A 19,248-nucleotide genomic window follows, 5' to 3' on the forward strand; every position below is an offset into this window, starting at 1 on the left:
GTTTTAATATACACTGAATAATGCTAAATAATTTCTTTAATTTTCAGAAACTCTATAAACTTGGATGGGAAGAAGATTTGAAGAAAGGCTATGATCTCCCAGTTGATGCAATTTCTGTACAGTTGGCCAAAGCTTCAAGAGACATTGCTAGTGATGTAAGTATTGTTTGAATTCTATGAGGATACACTGTTATCTGAATCCAGTACCTTAATGCTGGTAATGATTTTCACAGATAGGCCCTAACTTTCAAAATGTAATGCCGTCCCCTTCATCTTCTCCTACCCTCTTCACTTACCCCAAATTCGCTCTTGTTTCTCACTGATTGAATATCAAAAAAGGGGCTGCCTGGACAGAGACTGAGCCAGAGGACCTACAAGATGCATTACACTAAGACATGATGTTTCTAGACATTACAGAAGAACCAGAGATTTCCGTTTTCCCCTGCTTGCTTGCAAATAATTTTCCTGGCTTCTATTTGTCTATTTTAGACAAATTCAAAGTGCCAGATAATAAATAACCTCAACAACCTAATGTTAATAGATTTCTCTTTGCACATATTTAAAATTAGCTTCCAATTCTTTTCATTTAGTCCATCCTTGCATTTACACAATTATAATAAATTGGCTCAGGGTATAGAAAATACAGAAAGTGGCAGGAATTTAGGTTTAAGATCCAGAGGACTTAACTTTCCCCTGGGTATCTGGTCGAAAGTTCGTAAAACAAGGATATTCACTCTCCAAGGCAACTTCTTCTGTTTTTTTTTTTTTTTTTTTGGCCGCACACAGTTTGTAGGATCTTAGTTCCCCGACCAGGCATTGAACCCCAGGCCATGGCAGTGACAGTGCCGAGTCCTAACCACTGGACAACCAGGGAGCTCCCAAGGCAACTTCTATTTATGATTGGAAAGGGTAGTAAATTTGGTAAATAAACTGGATATAGTTCCTATTGATCAATTAAATTTTTGTAAGTATTCAACTTAGATATTCTGCAAACACTAAAACATATAATTTTGTTAACCCCAAAAATTAAGCACCAAAAATTCAGAGAACTTTGGTTATAGAGAATAAATTACCAGAATTTCATAGGGAAGCACAACCTCTTAATCAAAATCTTTGAAACAAAGCAAAACAAGGATTTGGTTTGGAGAGAAAGCGTGTCTAAAGGCAGAATCTGACATAAAGAAGATGTGGTACATATATGCAATGGAATATTACTCAGTCACAAAAAAGAATGAAATAATGCCATTTGCAGCAAAGACCTAGAGATTGTCATACTGAGTGAAGTAAGTCAAACAGAGAAGGAGAAATATCGTATGATATCGCTTATATGAGGAATCTAAAAAGAAATGATACAAATGAACGTATTTACAAAACAGAGACGGACTCACAGACTTAGAGAATGAACTTATGGTTACTGGGGGGAAGGGGGGAGGGAAGGGATAGTTAGGGAGTTTGGGATTGACATGTACAGACTGCTGTTTTTAAAATGGGTAACCAACAAGGACCTACTGTTTAGCACAGGGAACTCTGCTCAATGTTATGTGGTAGCCTGGATGGGAGTGCAGTCTGGGCAAGAATGGATACATGTTTATGTATGGATGAGTGGCTTTGCTGTGCACCTGAAACTATCACAACATTCTTAATGAGCTATACTCCAATATTAAAAAGATTAAAAAAAAAAATAAAGACAGAATCTGACAATAAATTCTAAGAATATAAGGGAAGTTTGTCTCTAATTCAGTTAATCTGTGGCACTCCAGAAGTGTTGAGAATTAATTAGATGGCGTGTTATTACCCACCCTCCAGCTTGCAGGTCAATACTTCATTAAAATGAATAGATGTGGTAATGAACCTAAAGCAGTAGTGATGCTTGAACGGTCCCCAGAAAGTAAACTCATTTTCATTTAATGTTAGTGCTCCCCAAGAGGTAAAGATAGTTTAGGAAATGAAATTGTGTCAATACTTTCCTAACAACATAATATTTGATAGTACCTAATTTCTTTTCACGTAAATCTGTTAGAAACTTTCGAAATCTTACCCTAAAATTAAATTACCTATAAATGAATTTCCCACCATTGTAGAGATTGTATCTCCTCTCAGTTTCAAATGGTTCTTGTATCTATACAATCTAAGGAGAGTAGAGCTATTTTTTATGAGTACTCAATTTAATAAGTTAGAATCATAGAATTTAGAGTTAGAAGATAACTTAAAGGTTATTTAATCTAATCTCCCACTCAGCATCCTACCTTCTCTCCATTCCAACTGGTCTCTGGATACTGACAAATATAAGAATTTTTGTGTCCTTAAGGGCAGGTTGTTTCCTTGCTGGACCATCTCTAATTGACGTTATCTATTTCCTTATTTCGAACATGTTACTGATCAGCCCTAGGTCTGTGTTTTAGAACACCACAAAAGTAGCATATTTCCTCTTTCACCTGATACCCTTTCAAACATTTCAAGTTTCTTACTTATTCTCCTTTGGTTTTAGCTTTATAGGTCCTTCAATACTCTGATCATTCCACTTGTGATTTATTCTATTTTTTCAAAACCCCTCTCAAAATAGAGTGCCTCAAAACTCGGTGTTGTTTTCCTGTTTCAGGTCAGGCCAAGCAAATGAGCTTCTGATTTGCCTTTATCTGTACTCCTACAGAATCTCTTACAAAAATCTACTTTTTTAAAAGCAACTTTGTCAGATTGCCCACATTGAGCTTATAATCCACGTAAACTCTTGAGTATTTTTAGTAGACATAACCATGAAGCTGGGTGTCAAGAGAAAGTAGAACCTACTTCTGTGAAGTGTAATGTATGTTCAGCATCTGGTATCAAGTAAATGCTATTATTCCTCTCATTATTATTATCCCTCTTGTCATTGTCATCCAACAATAATGCAGTTTTTCCCAATTGAATCTAAATACTAGATTTCACTACTAATTTCTTACATTTATGTAGTTCGTTTTGACCTATCTTGGCAATATGTTGAGATCTTGTGGAATTTTGTTTCTAATTTAACATGTTTAGCTGTTTTTATGTGCATGAAGATATGGATCCCGAACAAGCCAAGTTTATGTGACATAATTATATGGCAAACCACTAAAAAACCCTGCTGCTTATTAATAAATTGATCTACACTATTAGTCCTGTTCATCAAGTCCTGAATCTTCCCAATTTTTTTTTTTTTTTGCCATTCAGCCATACTTTTCCATCATTCCCATAAGGATATCACAAGAGCTTTATCAAATGCTACCCTAGAGTCAGCATACACAATGTCTAGCACATCCCAATATATATTTCTACCTCTAGTTGAATTTAATTTCTCATCATAACCTGTCCTGATACTCAGCTACATTATGTTTTTTTGGAAGCTTCCACCTAAGTTTTCACATTTCTTATTAAGTTAAATGAAATTCTCAGTTTTGGAAAACAAACATGCAAACAAAGCAAACTGAGTTTAACTTGCCCTGTGTTTATGTTAATAAGAGAACTGTTTTCTCCGATTTCAGTTTAAATATAAACAAGGCTACCGCAAGCAAGTCGGCCACCATATTGGATTCCGGAGTCTGCAAGATGATCCAAAGCTTGTGTTGTCCATGAACGTAGCCAAAATGCAGAGTGAAAGGGAATACAAGAAGGACTTTGAGAAGTGGAAGACCAAGTTCAGCAGCCCAGTGGACATGTTGGGAGTGGTGCTGGCCAAGAAGTGCCAGACTTTGGTCAGTGACATAGACTACAAGAATTACCTGCACCAGTGGACCTGCCTGCCCGACCAGAGTGACGTTGTTCAAGCTAAAAAGGCTTATGAACTACAGAGTGAGGTCAGTTTCTACTAAATCTCATAGTTTATGTAGTACTTCATATCTCATAGGAGTAGCCATTTAATCGTAGACAGACTGAAACTAGATAGATAAATTATTATTGAATATCTAAAATGCATCTGTTTGTAATGCATAGAATCACTTGAGTCAAGGGTCCAGATGAGGATGGAATTTTGATGGCTTGCTTTGTATTTTCACAGAATTTGTATAAGTCTGACCTTGAGTGGCTGAGAGGCATAGGATGGAGTCCCCTGGGTTCTTTGGAGGCAGAAAAGAACAAACGGGTTTCAAACATCATCAGTGAGAAGAAATATCGCCAGCCTCCAGACAGAAACAAGTTCACCAGCATTCCTGATGCCCTGGACATAGTTCTGGCAAAGACAAATGCCAGAAATAGGAGTGATGTGAGTAACTCTTCAGAAATAAATAAAAGTAATTATAGTGCCTGATACCTGGTAGGTGCTCAATAGTATTTGCTTAATAAATTAGTAGAACAGCACAGCATCGCATCACACAGCATAATGTTTTTTTATTTGGTTACTTCATTTGAATTATCTGTTACCCTACACTGGATCATGTAAAAATGGGTTAGTATAAATTTTGTCACCCAAATCTTGCTTGCTTATTTATTTATCCAAATCATAAAGAAAAAACTTCTGAACGTATTTTTTTTCTTTGAAACTTGAGTGCATTAAAGACCCAGATTTTGTTGGGATAGAGTATATGAGAGGGAGATATTCTGAGTACCTTACACAGGCACAGTGGAAATGTCATAAAGAGTATATAGTTATCTCTTTATCTGGTGGTTCCCAACCAGGGACAATTTTGTCTCACAGGGGACATTTGGCAGCACGCAGAGCTTGTCATAACTTGAGGGTGGCATGCTACTGGCATCTAGTGGATAGAAGTCAGGACAGTTCCCTCACAACAAAGAATCATCCGGTATACAACACCAATAGTGCTGAGGTTGAGAAACTCTGATCTTTCTTAATCAGAAAGGTTAGTCCAGAACCAGGATCAAGGTATATGGAAATTCACAAGCCTTGGTTTGTTGTAGTCCTGAATGTCTTAATTGGCTCCTCTGGGTTACATGGACCATAGTAAGCATGTTCAGGAAGGAGAAAAGTGCCAACCCCTCACACCCCACACAGCACACCTCAAAGGGAAATTGATAAGTCCAAGGAACCAATGAGACTTTAAAATCTTTTTATATTGAAATAATTTCAGGTATACAGAAAAGTTGAAAATAGTACAAATAATTCATGTATGTGCATCTTTATACATACATATATCTTTTCACCCAGATTCTGCAATTATTAGCATTTTGTCACTTTTGCCTTTTTCTCTTTCTCCCCCTCCCACCTCTTTCTCTTTGCTCTGTGTGTGTGTGTGTGTGTGTGTGTGTGTGTATGTGTATAAGTTGCTTCCTGATGCCGCTCTATCCCTAAATGTGTATTTCCTGAAAATAATAACATTCTCTTAGATAACCACAGTGCAATGATCAAAATCAGGAAAGTAGTGTTGAAATAACACTAGTCTACAGAATTTACTCAATTTTACCACAAGTGTCCTTTACAGAAAGTAAAAAATCTTTTCTGATCCAGGATCCAATCCAAGACCACACGTTGAATTTACTTGTCATGTCTTTAGTCTCCTTTAATCTGAACTGGTTCCTCACTTCTTTGTCTTCCAAGTCCTTGACATTTGTGAAGAGCACAGGCCAGTTGTTTTGTAGAACCTCCCTAGATTTGGGTTTGTCTAGTGTTTCCTCATGATTAGATTCAGGTTCTGTGTTTTTGGCAGGATAGCACATGTTGCATCCTCCCCCATATAGGCACATAATATCAATCTGTCCCATTACTGATCATTTTAACTTTGATTACTTGAGTGAAATGGTGTCACCAGCTTTCTCCACTGTCTGGTTACTATTTTGTCCTTTGTAATTGATAAGTATCTTGTGGGAAGATTCTCTGACAATGTAACCACAGTTTTTCATCAGACTTTCACCCCCTAGTTTTAATAAATCAGTGAGATTTTTGTTTGGGTCCCTCTGTCTTCTGTTGAAGAAAGACGGATGATGATCCCGGGACATACAAGAGGCTTTGATAAATCTCATACAAAATCCTTTGGGGGAATCCTAATCCTCCCAAATAATTATGAGGTATAACTATATAGTAAACCACATAGGAAATGAGACTCCCTAATATATAGACATACCCTGAATATGTCATCTTTTCAGAAGATAGGGGCTGTCCCCCAGTTAAACACTGAGGGAGACTTTTACAATCCAACAGGTGGAGAACTGCTGCTCCATTTGATGATGTTGGCAAAGGCTTTAAATACTTGGGTTGATTTCTTACAGGCAGGTTAGTTGTAACTTTGAAAAGGTAATCCATAATCTATATTTTTGAAGGCAGTTATGTCTCAGATGAGTCAAAAAATACTATATTTTCTGCTTATGTTATCTGCTTATGCTCTTGTAATGCTTAATTTAGATGAATCAGTAATACTGTTTGAAGTTAACTATGTCACTCACTAATCTTACAGCGCCACTGAAAAACACTTATTTCTCATTTTAGAGACTTTATAGAGAAGCTTGGGACAAGGACAAGACTCAAATCCACATCATGCCTGATACACCTGGCATTATTCTGGCTAAAGCAAACTTAATCAATACAAGTGATGTAAGTTTCCAAATTCAGCATGTGTTTTCAGAAAGCTCATTTTATTTTTATTTTTTAAAATATTTATTTATTTATTTATTTTTATTTGGTTGCACTGGGTCTTAGTTGCAGCAGGCGGGCTCCTTAGTTGCCGCACACGGGCTCCTTAGTTGTGGCATGTGCACTCTTAGTTGTGGCATGCATGTGGGATCTAGTTCCCCGACCAGGGATCGAACCCGGGCCCCCTGCATTAGGAGCGTGGAGTCCCAACCACTGTGCCACTAGGGAAGTCCCCAGAAAGCTCATTTTAATTGCGCCTAAGGCAGTGAATTTATTTTGAATACTTGAATCATTTTAATTAACAAACTACAAGTGACTTAGAGTCCTCATTTAGTGGTTTTAAGCCTGAACATCCAAATAATTGGCACTCCCTATGTCAGATAGAGTTGGAGGGATGTGCTCTCTGTTCATTATAGTCCATTATTACACATGTTGTCATAATGTAATGGTTTGTATAACTCTTCCCTATGTGGATAAGAACTTCTTGGGAGCAGAGACAATTCATATTTGATCTGCAGTGCTTAGCTAGTATAGTGCCTGATATACATGAAATTCAATAAAATTTAAATGAGTGAGCATAAAAAACTGTTGCACACACACAAAAAAACTCAGGCACACACAAAAAAAACTCATGCAGGATAATTTCATTTTTATTTTTATTGTCATCATGGCATAATCTCCTGAAAATTATGGATGTAAAAATTAATATTTTAAAGACAAGTTCTAAATTCTAATACAAACACTTTAGCTTAAATCATGTTCTGGAGTAATGACACAAAGGACTAAAATATAAGAACAAGTCCAAAATCAATAGGCACTTTAAACAATCTGGTTTCTAAATGAAATGCATTAAATTAGATTCTCAATTATTTAATTATGTAACAAATCTGAAGAAGCACATTATTTCACTTAAGCTTTTTAAATTCAATATTTAAACTTTCCTCAAAAAATCTTACATTTTAAAAATTATGAAGGACTTTTGTTTCTTACCTAAAAGTGTGTATCCTACTTTTGGACAGCCCTGTATTGTGAAATAGACTCTGTTTCACAATGTGTTAGCTACATAGTCCGTTAGGTGTGATTTTCCCCCACTAGAGGTGTTAGATGGGAAAAGGCATTGCTCTTGGGCTTCCCTGGTGGTGCAGTGGTTGGGAATCCACCTGCTAATGCTGGGGACATGGATTCAAGCCCTGGTCCAGAAGGATCCCACATGCCACGGAGCAACTGAGCCCGTGCGCCACAACTACCAAGCCTGCGCTCTAGTGCCCGTGAGCCACAACTACTGTGCCCGCGTGCCACAATTACTGAAGCCCATGCGCCTAGAGCCCATGCTCCGCAACAAGAGAAGCCACCACAATGAGAAGCCCACGCACCGCAACGAAGAGTAGCCCCCGCTCGCTGCAACTAGAGAAAGTCCGTGCGCAGCAATGAAGATCCAACACAGCCAAAAATAAATAAATTAAATTAATTTTTTTAAAAAAGGCATTGCTCTTTTCTAACAAAAACTTCTAATGAAACATTCAAGGTTAATTGGAAAACAGCACCTAAATGATAATTTCATTTCATTTCTCTACCAATTTACTTCTGTCTGTCTCATTCTCATAAATATTTGGGAAGAGCTGACATTTAATTTTATTGATCTAAGTAATTGAAGAGCTTTCAAGTTTAAGACAGGATCATCAGCAATCAATGAGCATAATTTCCAATTACATTTGAGTATTCTAGAGCACATATTGTACTATCCTCATGAGCTCTTAAAATATTTAGCACTTTGGATTCATTATGATGCAGATGTTTATGGAAAATAGCTTTTTTCAAAGTGATTTTCATCTCTTAACAGAAACACTACCGAATGGGTTATGAGGAGCTGAAGAAAAAAGGTTACGATCTTCCCGTTGATGCCATATCACTCAAAGCAGCAAAAGCATCCCGAGAAATTGCCAGCGAAGTAAGACTTTATCCCTTGTTTGTATTGATTGGATTGCAATTTTCACTTCAAAGCAGTCTCAATTTAATTTTAAATTGAACAGAGTCCTCCAAGTAACAAATTAAAACATAGTGAAATGATCCCAGGGACGCAGTGTGGGATGAGGATAAATTCAAGGATGCATTTATTATGTATGGAATTTTATAGGATTTAGCCTTTAATCTTTCCTATCAAAAAAACCTTAAATCTGTGGCTCTCTACCCTTGGTGATATTTGGAATTAATGTTCTCTTTAATTTGCCACAAAGATAGTAATATAAGTTAATCTCAAAAAGAATAAGACATGGTTTCTTTTTTTTTTCCTTTAGTACAAATACAAGGATGGTTTTCGCAAGCAGCTTGGCCACCACATTGGTGCCCGAGCGATACGTGACGACCCCAAGATGATGTGGTCCATGCATGTGGCCAAGATCCAGAGTGACAGGGAGTACAAGAAGGACTTTGAGAAGTGGAAGACCAAGTTCAGCAGCCCAGTGGACATGCTGGGGGTGGTGCTGGCCAAGAAGTGCCAGACCTTGGTCAGTGACATAGACTACAAGAACTACCTGCACCAGTGGACGTGCCTGCCCGACGAGACTGACGTCATGCACGCTCGGCGGGCCTACGACCTCCAGAGCGACGTGAGTACTGAGGATCATAGTGACATGCAAAGATGGGAAATCAGTGAATTAACACCCCTTGGATAAGTGGCACCAAACTCACCAGCCCCTGCAAGTGGGGCATAACATTTCTTCTTTTCCTGTGAGTGTTAAATGTCAAACCCTCCAGACCGAAAAGGAATATTGTCTGATACCCTGCCTGTCCACCAAACTATGTTTTCAAGAGTGTTCTTACCTTATTTCATATCCTTTTGATGAAAATGTTTTCCCAAGCCAGAGATAAATATTTATTGGCTATATTTGTATCAACAGAATATGTACAAGTCAGATCTCCAGTGGCTGAGAGGCATCGGCTGGGTTCCCATTGGCTCTTTGGATGTGGAAAAATGCAAAAGGGCAACTGAAATTTTGAGTGATAAAATCTATCGCCAGCCTCCAGACCAATTCAGGTTTACCAGCGTGACTGATTCTCCGGAACAAGTGTTGGCCAAGAACAACGCCATCACTATGAACAAGGTGAGCCTTCAGAGTTCAGAGAACCAAGGTAGGACTCCTAAAGCTAAACCAAAGGAAAAGAAGCATGATCAGGAGAAGAAAGAAATAGAGCAGTGAGCAACAAAAGATATCTGTCTGTCTATCTCTCTATATCTGTCCATATCTGTCTACCTAATGTCGATGTCATTTATATTTTAACATTTACTTCAGTAGGTATTTCATGGTTTTGATAAAACGGTACATTTTTATGGAAAATCATCTCTGCATAAAAGATATTCTAAATTTCCTTTTGTTAACATACAATTCAGAGTATCAGAAGGCACTCATACATATCTGTTCTACTATGAACTGGTTACTTTACTTGAAGATACATGTAAAATACATAATGTGTATAAAATACGTAACCTTTTGTTATTTCTCTTTATAAAGTTCTTGTGGCCTTGAAGTTTCGATTAACAATACACTGAAGTTTTTTCCTGATGACATTTTATGTTCTCCTTGCTAGCGTTTATATACGGAAGCCTGGGACAAAGACAAGACCCAGGTCCACATCACAGCAGACACACCAGAAATTACGCAGGCGAGAATTAACAAAATCAACTACAGTGAGGTGGGAGCAGATGCTAATTCTATGACATTTGCATGGCGTTTCATATTTCAATTAATCCATTCCATGGTGATGTAATACTAAATGACAACTTTGTAAAGAATGTCTTTTCTTGCTCCGTGTGAATACCAACTCTTTCATTTCTCGCTTACCTAAACATCAGTCTTCAAGTAACACATATTATCATTTCGGAAGTGCACATTATAAGAACGAATGATTTAAGCAGTAACCAGAAGATTAATTAGACCTTCCTCTTTTATTAATTTAAGAAATTAGCAATAGACCAAAATACGTTTATCTCCTCCTTATGCTAAATACATAGCTGTGCTAAATGTATTTTCCACATATGACTTATTTTTCCTAAATTGTACTTTAGGGTCAAAATTTAAGATTTTTAATGTACAAGCTTTAAGTCAAGGATTAAAATCACAGTACAATCAAATAACACCAAGAGACAGACAGACAGAGACAGAGAGGATCTGTCAATATATAAATATATTAGCAAGCCCATTTCCTATTCACTTTCTGTGAGCATAGAGCCGTGTGCCCCCATATCAGAAGCACAGATGTTTAGGCTGAGAGGTCAGTCTCCTCTAGTGCAGGAGTCCCCGCCCAATAAGTCGTCATCCTGCCTTTGCTTAAGTGTCCTCAGTGACGAGGTGCTTATCTCATAAATCAACCTATTTGTTCTGGAAAGTTCCTTTAGAAGATGCTTCTCATGTATTGGGTCAATGGTTTCTCTCTGTAGACCCACATAATCCTCTAAGACCACGCAGAACCAAACTGTGCCGACTCCATAAGCGCTGTGTGCCTCCGCTGCCACTTCACCCCAGGTTCTCTTTCTAATCCAAACATCCCAAGCTCCTGGGCATTCCTCACATGACATCCCTGCTAGAATGTGACTCTCAGAACCAAACAAAATCCTGTGAGTGAGGAATGACTAGTGTAGAGTACAGTCGACATTGCATTTCCTCTTCTGGACATTTACCCTCCATTTCTGCACTCTGTGCCTTGGGGCTCCTTGGGGCTATGTCGCCGCTGGTGTGCGTGGGAGTTGGGGTCAACCAAAACCCTAAGACAACTTACATGGGCTTAAACTAGGTTTCCTCTACCTTGTATTTATACATTTGGCAACTTAAATCTCAGTTCAAAGATTGACATTTATCTCTCTGCATTTTTTTCTTAGAATGAGCCTATTGGTTTAAGCCTGTGGAGATTTTTGTGAATCTAAGATTCTGTCCGATGATGTATTAGTTATTTCTTCCAGCTTTGTGCTACCAGCAAGGAAAATATTGTTTCTTTGACAGCATAAATCAATAGCGTGTTACTCCTCTGCAGAATATAACTGAGAGAATTTAAATTGATTAGCCACCACCTTAAGTCATTTTATTTTTCAGGGGTGCAAACTATAATTTTAAAGCTTATATAACTAGCTCTTAATTGTCACCCCAAACTAAAATTGTCAAGTCCCACTCTCAAATCAAAAATAAGTGAATTTTCAGCTAAACCTGCACTATAGGTCCCATAGTGTTACAGGAAAGTGTGTGCTATGTGAGCAGATATTTTAAGGGACAAAGGGTCCCTGTAACTAGCCACTCAGCCTTTCTGGAACTGTCAACTCTGTCTTTGCTGCAAAAGCTCAGAGATGTTGTATGTTGCCCTTGGTTTGAAGAGGCCCAGGAAGAATGCCTGAACTGATTGCCTAGCCTGCCTGGTCTGCTTTCTCTGACTTTTCTCTATCAGCTTAGTTCAATTCTATTGTGTTTCTTTCTCATTTAGGATAGGAAGATACAATGCAAATTTGATGATGTCACTCTTCCTCAAAGATTGTTGTTGGTTTCCCTTTTCCTATAGGATTAAGGACAAAGTTATCTTAGCACCAGGCCTTCATAGCCCGACTCCCAATTCTTTTCAGTCCTGTCCTGCCACTTCCCCGGGCACTGCGTGCCCCCCCTCCCCCCCGCTTGATGCCCCTGCACATTCACTCCCCTGTACTTTGATTCATGGAAGTTCCTCTGCCCTTGACCACCATCTCAGTCTATTGAAACCATATTTATCACTCAGGGTCCAATGCCAAGATCATGCCCTCTGAGGAAACTTCCTGATTTTCAATTCAGAATAAATTGCTCCTTCCTAGAGCTCGTTCTTTCTTTTTTAAACATTCAATCTTTTTTTTTTTTTTAATATTATTTATGTATTTATTTGGTTGCGTGGGGTGTTAGTTGTGACAGGTAGGCTCCCCAGCCGTGGCTCGTGGGCTCCTTAGTTGCGGCAGTCAGGCTCCCCAGCTGCGGCCCCAGGGCTCCTTAGTTGCAGCTCTCCGGCTTCTTAGTTGCAGCATGCAGGCTCCCCAGCTGTGGCATGCAAACTCTTAGTTGCGCCATGCATGTGGGATCTAGTTCCCTGACGAGGAATCAATCCCAGGCCCCCTGCATTGGGACCGCGGAGTCTTGTCCACCCCCGCGTCACCAGGGAAGTCCCGTGGAGCTCGTTCTTAATAATATGGTTAAAGCACTTTTCATGGTCTGACTTTTTGGCAGCTTGTTCCTCAGGTTATCAGTCTTTCCATCAGTTCTCCCAGAAACCTTGAAGATGGGAGAGGCCTCATATTCATCTTTGTTTCCCAAGTACCAAGCACAGTCATGGCACGGAGTCGGTGCAGAATAAATGAGGATCAAATGAGTTTCCCTCCTGCCCACATTTTGCCACCCATGAGTTTCAGCTTAATTTTTCCACTTCTTTCCAAAACTGATTCATTGTTATAACTAAAAGTTTTAAAACCATGAATTATGTCTGTATATGGCTAATGTAACATAAGTTTTAAAATAAAAAAAACAAAGGTGCCATATTCCATATAGGTATCCTGTTTAAGTCTCAACTTCAGCCAAAACCGCAGAAAGCTTAGAACTCTCAAAAGTGAGATTATTACAGGCACCTACCCGTGTAGAACTTGGTGAATTATTTTACTCCTCTGTCGTTTTTGGATGTGAATGTCAACATGTAACTGATTTTTTTTTTTTGCCCAAATTTAGAGTCGGTATAAACTCGCCAATGAAGAAGCAAAGAAGAAAGGCTACGACTTGCGAAGTGATGCCATCCCGATCGTGGCAGCCAAGGCCTCCAGGGACATCATCAGTGATGTGAGTTGTCAGTTTTACTCCTAGTATGTGGTCAGTCTGAAGTGACGTTTTCACTGAACTAAATCTTCTAAAAGAACTTTCCTGGCCCTTTGGAAATATATCCTGATGTATTTGTGTAGGGTTTTTCAAAAACCTAGCTTTGAGGGAAATGAAAAATTTGATGTTTACAAAAATGTTTTATAACCACTAAGTCACAGTATCTTCAGTGAAAGCTGATCCACCAGGAATAGAGAAAGATCCATTCATGTGGAATTTGTTAGAGTGTAGCTGCAGGCTTGGAGATGCTTATATAAAAATTGTCATAGTGCTTATAGAAAGTGTGACTCATAAACTTAAGTTCTCCCAGTGAGAATCAGGGCCTAGCTTTATATAGCATTTTAATATACAATATTCAAAAAATGCATATGACACTTGCCATTACAATTCACCCTTGTAAGATCATGGAAAGAAGGCAGTTGATCAGTGCCAGACTAGCCCAAACTTGCACCCTTAGCACTAGCTCCTGGCTTGTGGCTTGTAACTCCCAGAATAAAACCATCATCCTTTCCTGGTACCTCAGGGAATTCTTGAGGAACAGACCACTGCTCTAAAAATCAAGACCCACTATTTGGGAATATGGTAATACGCTGCCCTTTATTTTGGAAGATCATATTAGTGACTCACTTTAGTTTACGTATGTTGGACCTTTCCTACAAATGGATTTATGCCAATAATAATATATAACAAAATAATAATAACCAAGAAGTGTTGAGAAATCTGTGCTAAGAATGTTATATGCATTATGCCACTTATTTTTCATAATTACCCTAGGATGTAAGATTGTGATTATCCCTGTTGTATGGGTTGCTTAAGCAACTTGTCTAAAATCAAACTCTTAGTAGGTGATGCAGTTGAAACTCCAGGCAACCTCATTCCTTCCCACTGTACTATATTGCCTCTGCTGACTCGTTTATACTTTCTCACTCAGTTATCTTTGAGACTAGAAGCATGTATTTTGGATAATTGGCTCGGATTCCAGGACAACGTCTTTGGACATGGAATAACAACACTGTTGGTCCATGAGCGATGAGAACCCATGACTTTATTAGGAGCATGCTCTAAGCAACTGGGCTGCTAGGACAGCTTCCCTAGTATAACCAGTTTCCAAAATGATGCCAAAATTTGCCACCACCACTGAATGCCTGAATCCATTATGAAACAGGAAATTCTCTTCTGTTGCTACTGCAAGTAGTCCTTGACCTTGACTTCATCCCCATAGGAACCAGACACTCATTTTACTACTTACTAAACACATCTTGTCACCAAGTGCATCTCTTTTCTGATGTACTTTTAGCGCCTAACCCATTTCTCCAAGTCCCTTGGTCCACATGGCCTCTCCACTGTGTGCATTTGCTGCCCCCGGAACTATTCCTTGTTACCAGGCCATAGGTGATTTGGGGCATACACTACAATTATATGAATTCCATCTATTTTATTACCTCTATAAGCTTCTAGGGGAAAGGAAGGATATTGCCTTGAGTTAGTGCTTATTAGCAAAAGTCAACGTACAACAGTGATATAAGCAAGATGATTTTGTACAGGCTTGTGACCTCTACAGGCTTATAATAAAAATCTGATTTGTGCATTTTCATCTCAGTACAAATACAAAGATGGTTACCGCAAGCAGCTTGGCCATCACGTTGGAGCCCGGGACGTGAAGGATGACCCTAAGATGATGTGGTCCATGCATGTGGCCAAGATCCAGAGTGACAGGGAGTACAAGAAGGACTTTGAGAAGTGGAAGACCAAGTTCAGCAGCCCAGTGGACATGCTGGGGATGGTGCAGGCCAAGAAGTGCCAGACCTTGGTCAGTGACATGGACTACAAGAACTACCTGCACCAGTGGACGTGCCTGCCCGACCAGACTGACGTCATGCACGCTCGGCAGGCCTACGACCTCCAGAGCGACGTGAGTATAAGATTTTCCTTTGGCCAACAAAACACCATGTCTGCTTTCCTAAGTATCAAAGTTCCCCCAAGGTGAGGGGAGTTGAGTTTACACAACTGAGTTCTAACTCCCTGGACTAATGCCAACTCTCTATCCAGTCACACAGACATCTGAGAGCATCATTATTTCCAAAAAGAAAGAACCAGCAAAGCACCGATTGCTTTGATGGAAACCTCTAGATTATTGATCTAGTAGAGTTGGGTCGTTCTCTGTGTTCTGTTTAAAAAGTTTTTCAGAATAGGTTTCTAATCTGAATATTTTGTGGATTCACAAGACATAGCAAAATGTTTAAATTTCTCAAGAATCCAAGCATTGAAATATATATGTAATATAATATAATGTATTATAGTTCAATTTTTTATTTATTTAAGGCATATCATTATGCTTACGTTTAGTGGTTTATTACTTACAATTTCAGAATTTGTACAAGGCCGACCTTCAGTGGCTCAGAGGCATTGGCTGGTTACCTAGTGGCTCTCTTGAGGATGAGAGGAACAAGAGAGCTACCCAGATTTTGAGTGACCATGTTTACCGTCAGCACCCAGATAAATTCACGTTTTCCAGCCTTATGGACTCCATCCCAATGGTTTTGGCAAAAAACAACGCTATTACCATGAACCACGTAAGTCCTTTTTTTACTTGAGCGGGGTATCAATTTTTGTACGTGTGTATGTAAACACTGAAATCTGTCTTGATAAAAGAAAAATCACATTCAATTATTTTGCTTGGTATTAAAGTGGTTTTTAAGTAAGTGTTGTGCTTCTTACTGATATGAGACACCTAGAGGTAAAGGTGTCACAAGTACTGACGCACAGAGCAGACTCTCTTTACTCTCATTAAGAACCAGATTCATCACTGGCCTGTACTTGTCACATCCTTTTTTTGTTTCTTTCAGCATCTCTATACAGAAGCTTGGGATAAAGATAAAACCACTGTCCACATTATGCCAGACACCCCTGAAGTTTTACTCGCTAAGCAAAACAAAATAAATTACAGTGAGGTAAGCAATGTATTCATGGTGCATGATATATTTTTTCTTGCACTGCACTTTATAGATCAAACTTACGATGATTTATGTCCATTTCAGAAACTCTATAAACTTGGCCTAGAAGAAGCCAAGAAGAAAGGCTATGATATGCGGATAGATGCCATTCCCATCAGGGTGGCCAAGGCCTCCAGAGACATTGCAAGTGAAGTAAGTGCACCTGTAGAGTTCTTTGCTCAGCTTTGGCTCAAAGATTTCTTTCTCTCTCAAAGATATGTAGTAGAGCAAGTAAGCTATGAAGTTAAGCTTCTAGCTAACAGTTTTTTGTAAGTAAATAGTTTAAAATAATGGTAATAAAACTCTCAACATAAAGGTTAACTTCTAGCTATGACTGAGTCCACAGCAACATCCATTTCAAAATACTGTCTATGCCCTGCTGAACAAAAGCACTGTCTACTTGACTATAGCTCAGGCAGCCTTTTGGCTTTTCCACATGATGTGTACTTATATACAATTGAGCTCATCATAGGATCCCTTCCAAACCCAGCCCATTCATTCCCTGTAAACCAATGAACCTACAAGGGCTGAAGGAATGGGACACATTATTCTGTTTAAAGTCCAACCATCCACGCTCACCATGTGTTTATCTCTGCATCCTGGGATTGGCTGCAGATATTCACTTACTTCAAAATATGGGTTTGCTCACATTTCTAGAAATGTTTGTCCTTCTATTTCTTTTGTCTGTGAAGTCAAAAGCATATTTTCCCTTTATATCCAAAATATGGGAAGTAACTGTCATACTTTAAAAATAAATGTTCAACGATCACAGAATGGTTAAAAGTATTAATATATACCAATATAATGGAATACCTGCTGTCATTAAAATTCATGTTTGTAGGGAATATATAATGACACAGGAAAATGTTTATATAGTAACTGAAATGAGCAGGCCCCAACCCATATACAGTATGACTCCTAATTTTATTCTCTCTCTCTCTCTCTTTCTTGCACACACACACAAAAAGCCGTTTCCATCAGCAGTTATCACTGAATGGCAGAATAATGTCTTAGTTTTTATTTCCTTTTTTTTTTTGCTTTTTATTTATTTATTTACTTTTTTAACATCTTTATTGGAGTATAATTGCTTTACAATGGTGTTTTACTTTCTGCTTTATAACAAAGTGAATCAGCTATACGTATACATATATCGCAATATCTCCTCCCTCTTGCGTCTCCCTTCCACCCTACCTATCCCACCCCTCTAGGTGGTCACAAAGCACTGACCTGATCTCCCTGGGCTATGCGGCTGCTTCCCACTAGCTATCTGTTTTACATTTGTTAGTGTAAATATGTCAATGCTACTCTCTCACTTCGTCCCAGCTTACCCTTCCCCTCCCTGTGTCCTCAAGTCCATTTTCTACGTCTGCGTCTTTATTCCTGTCCTGCCCCTAGGTTCTTCATAACCACTTTTTTTTTTTTTTTAGATTCCAAATATATGTGTTAGCATATGGTATTTGTTTTTCTCTTTCTGACTTAGTTCACTCTGTATGACAGACTCTAGGTCCATCCACCTCACTACAAATAACTCAATTTCATTTCTTTCTATGGCTGAGTAATATTCCATTGTATATATGTGCCACATCTTCTTTATCCATTCATCTGTTGATGGACACTTAGGTTGCTTCCATGTCCTGGCTATTATAAATAGAGCTGCAATGAACATTGTGGTACATGACTCTTTTTAAATTATGGTTTTCTCAGGATATATGCCCAATAGTCTGATTGCTGGGTCGTATGGTAGTTCTATTTTTAGTTTTTTAAGGAACGTCCATACTGTTCTCCATAGTGGCTGTATCAATTTACATTCTTACCAACAGTGCAAGAGGGTTCCCTTTTTTCCACACCTTCTCCACATTTATTGTTTGTAGATTTTTTTGATGATGGCCATTCTGACTGGTGTAGGTGATACCTCATTGTAGTTTTGATTTGCATTTCTCTAATGATTAGTGATGTTGAGCATCCTTTCATGTGTTTGTTGGCAATCTGTATATCTTCTTTGGAGAAATGTCTTTTTAGGTCTTCTGCCCATTTTTGGATTGGGTTGTTTGTTTTTTTGATATTGAGCTTCATGAGCTGCTTGTAAATTTTGGAGATTAATCCTTTGTCAGTTGCTTCATTTGCAAATATTTTCTCCCATTCTGAGGGTTGTCTTTCCGTCTTGTTTATCGTTTCCTTTGCTATGCCAAAGCTTTTAAGTTTCATTAGGTCCCATTTGTTTATTTTTGTTTTTATTTCCATTTCTCTAAGAGGTGGGTCAAAAAGGATCTTGCTGTGATTTATGTCATAGAGTGTTCTGCCTATGTTTTCCTCTAAGAGTTTGATAGTGTTTGGCCTTACATTTAGGTCTTTAATCCATTTTGAATTTATTTTTGTGTATGGTGTTAGGGAGTGTTCTAATTTCATTCTTTTCCATGTAACTGTCCAGTTTTCCCAGCACCACTTATTGAAGAGGCTGTCTTTTTTCTGCATTGTATATTCTTGCCTCCTTTATCAAAAATAAGGTAACCATATGTGCGTGGGTTTATCTCTGGGCTTTCTATCCTGTTCCATTGATCTATATTTCTGTTTTTGTGCCAGTACCACACTGTCTTGATTACTGTAGCTTTGTGGTATACTCTGAAGTCCAGGAGCCTGATTCCTCCAGCACCGTTTTTCTTTCTCAAGATTGCTTTGGCTATTCTAGGTCTTTTGTGTTTCCATAAAAATTGTGAAACGTTTTGTTCCAGTTCTGTGAAAAATGCCATTGGTAGTTTGATAGGGATTGCATTGAATGTGTAGATTGCTTTGGGTAGTATAATCATTTTCACAATGTTGATTCTTCCAATCCAAGAACATGGTATATCTCTCCATCTGTT

At 38.5% G+C, this 19,248-nt stretch overlaps 1 protein-coding gene across 2 annotated transcripts in view; it reads left to right on the top strand.

Annotated features, from left to right (window-relative positions):
• NEB (nebulin) overlaps positions 1–19,248 on the top strand; it is a 229,140-nt gene that overhangs the window by 67,574 nt on the left and 142,318 nt on the right. Inside the window, exons 43-55 of one of the 2 annotated variants that reach the window (XM_068545120.1) lie at positions 48–155; positions 3,500–3,811; positions 4,012–4,215; positions 6,391–6,495; positions 8,375–8,482; positions 8,829–9,140; positions 9,432–9,635; positions 10,120–10,224; positions 13,254–13,361; positions 14,998–15,309; positions 15,767–15,970; positions 16,244–16,348; positions 16,436–16,543. In XM_068545120.1, coding sequence (XP_068401221.1) covers positions 48–155; positions 3,500–3,811; positions 4,012–4,215; positions 6,391–6,495; positions 8,375–8,482; positions 8,829–9,140; positions 9,432–9,635; positions 10,120–10,224; positions 13,254–13,361; positions 14,998–15,309; positions 15,767–15,970; positions 16,244–16,348; positions 16,436–16,543 — 2,295 coding nt within the window. The remainder of the gene's footprint in view (positions 1–47; positions 156–3,499; positions 3,812–4,011; positions 4,216–6,390; positions 6,496–8,374; positions 8,483–8,828; positions 9,141–9,431; positions 9,636–10,119; positions 10,225–13,253; positions 13,362–14,997; positions 15,310–15,766; positions 15,971–16,243; positions 16,349–16,435; positions 16,544–19,248) is intronic. The other variant, XM_068545119.1, reaches the window with a different exon arrangement.

The sequence above is a fragment of the Eschrichtius robustus genome, chromosome 5 (assembly GCF_028021215.1).
Source record: "Eschrichtius robustus isolate mEscRob2 chromosome 5, mEscRob2.pri, whole genome shotgun sequence".
NCBI lineage: Eukaryota > Metazoa > Chordata > Mammalia > Artiodactyla > Eschrichtiidae > Eschrichtius > Eschrichtius robustus.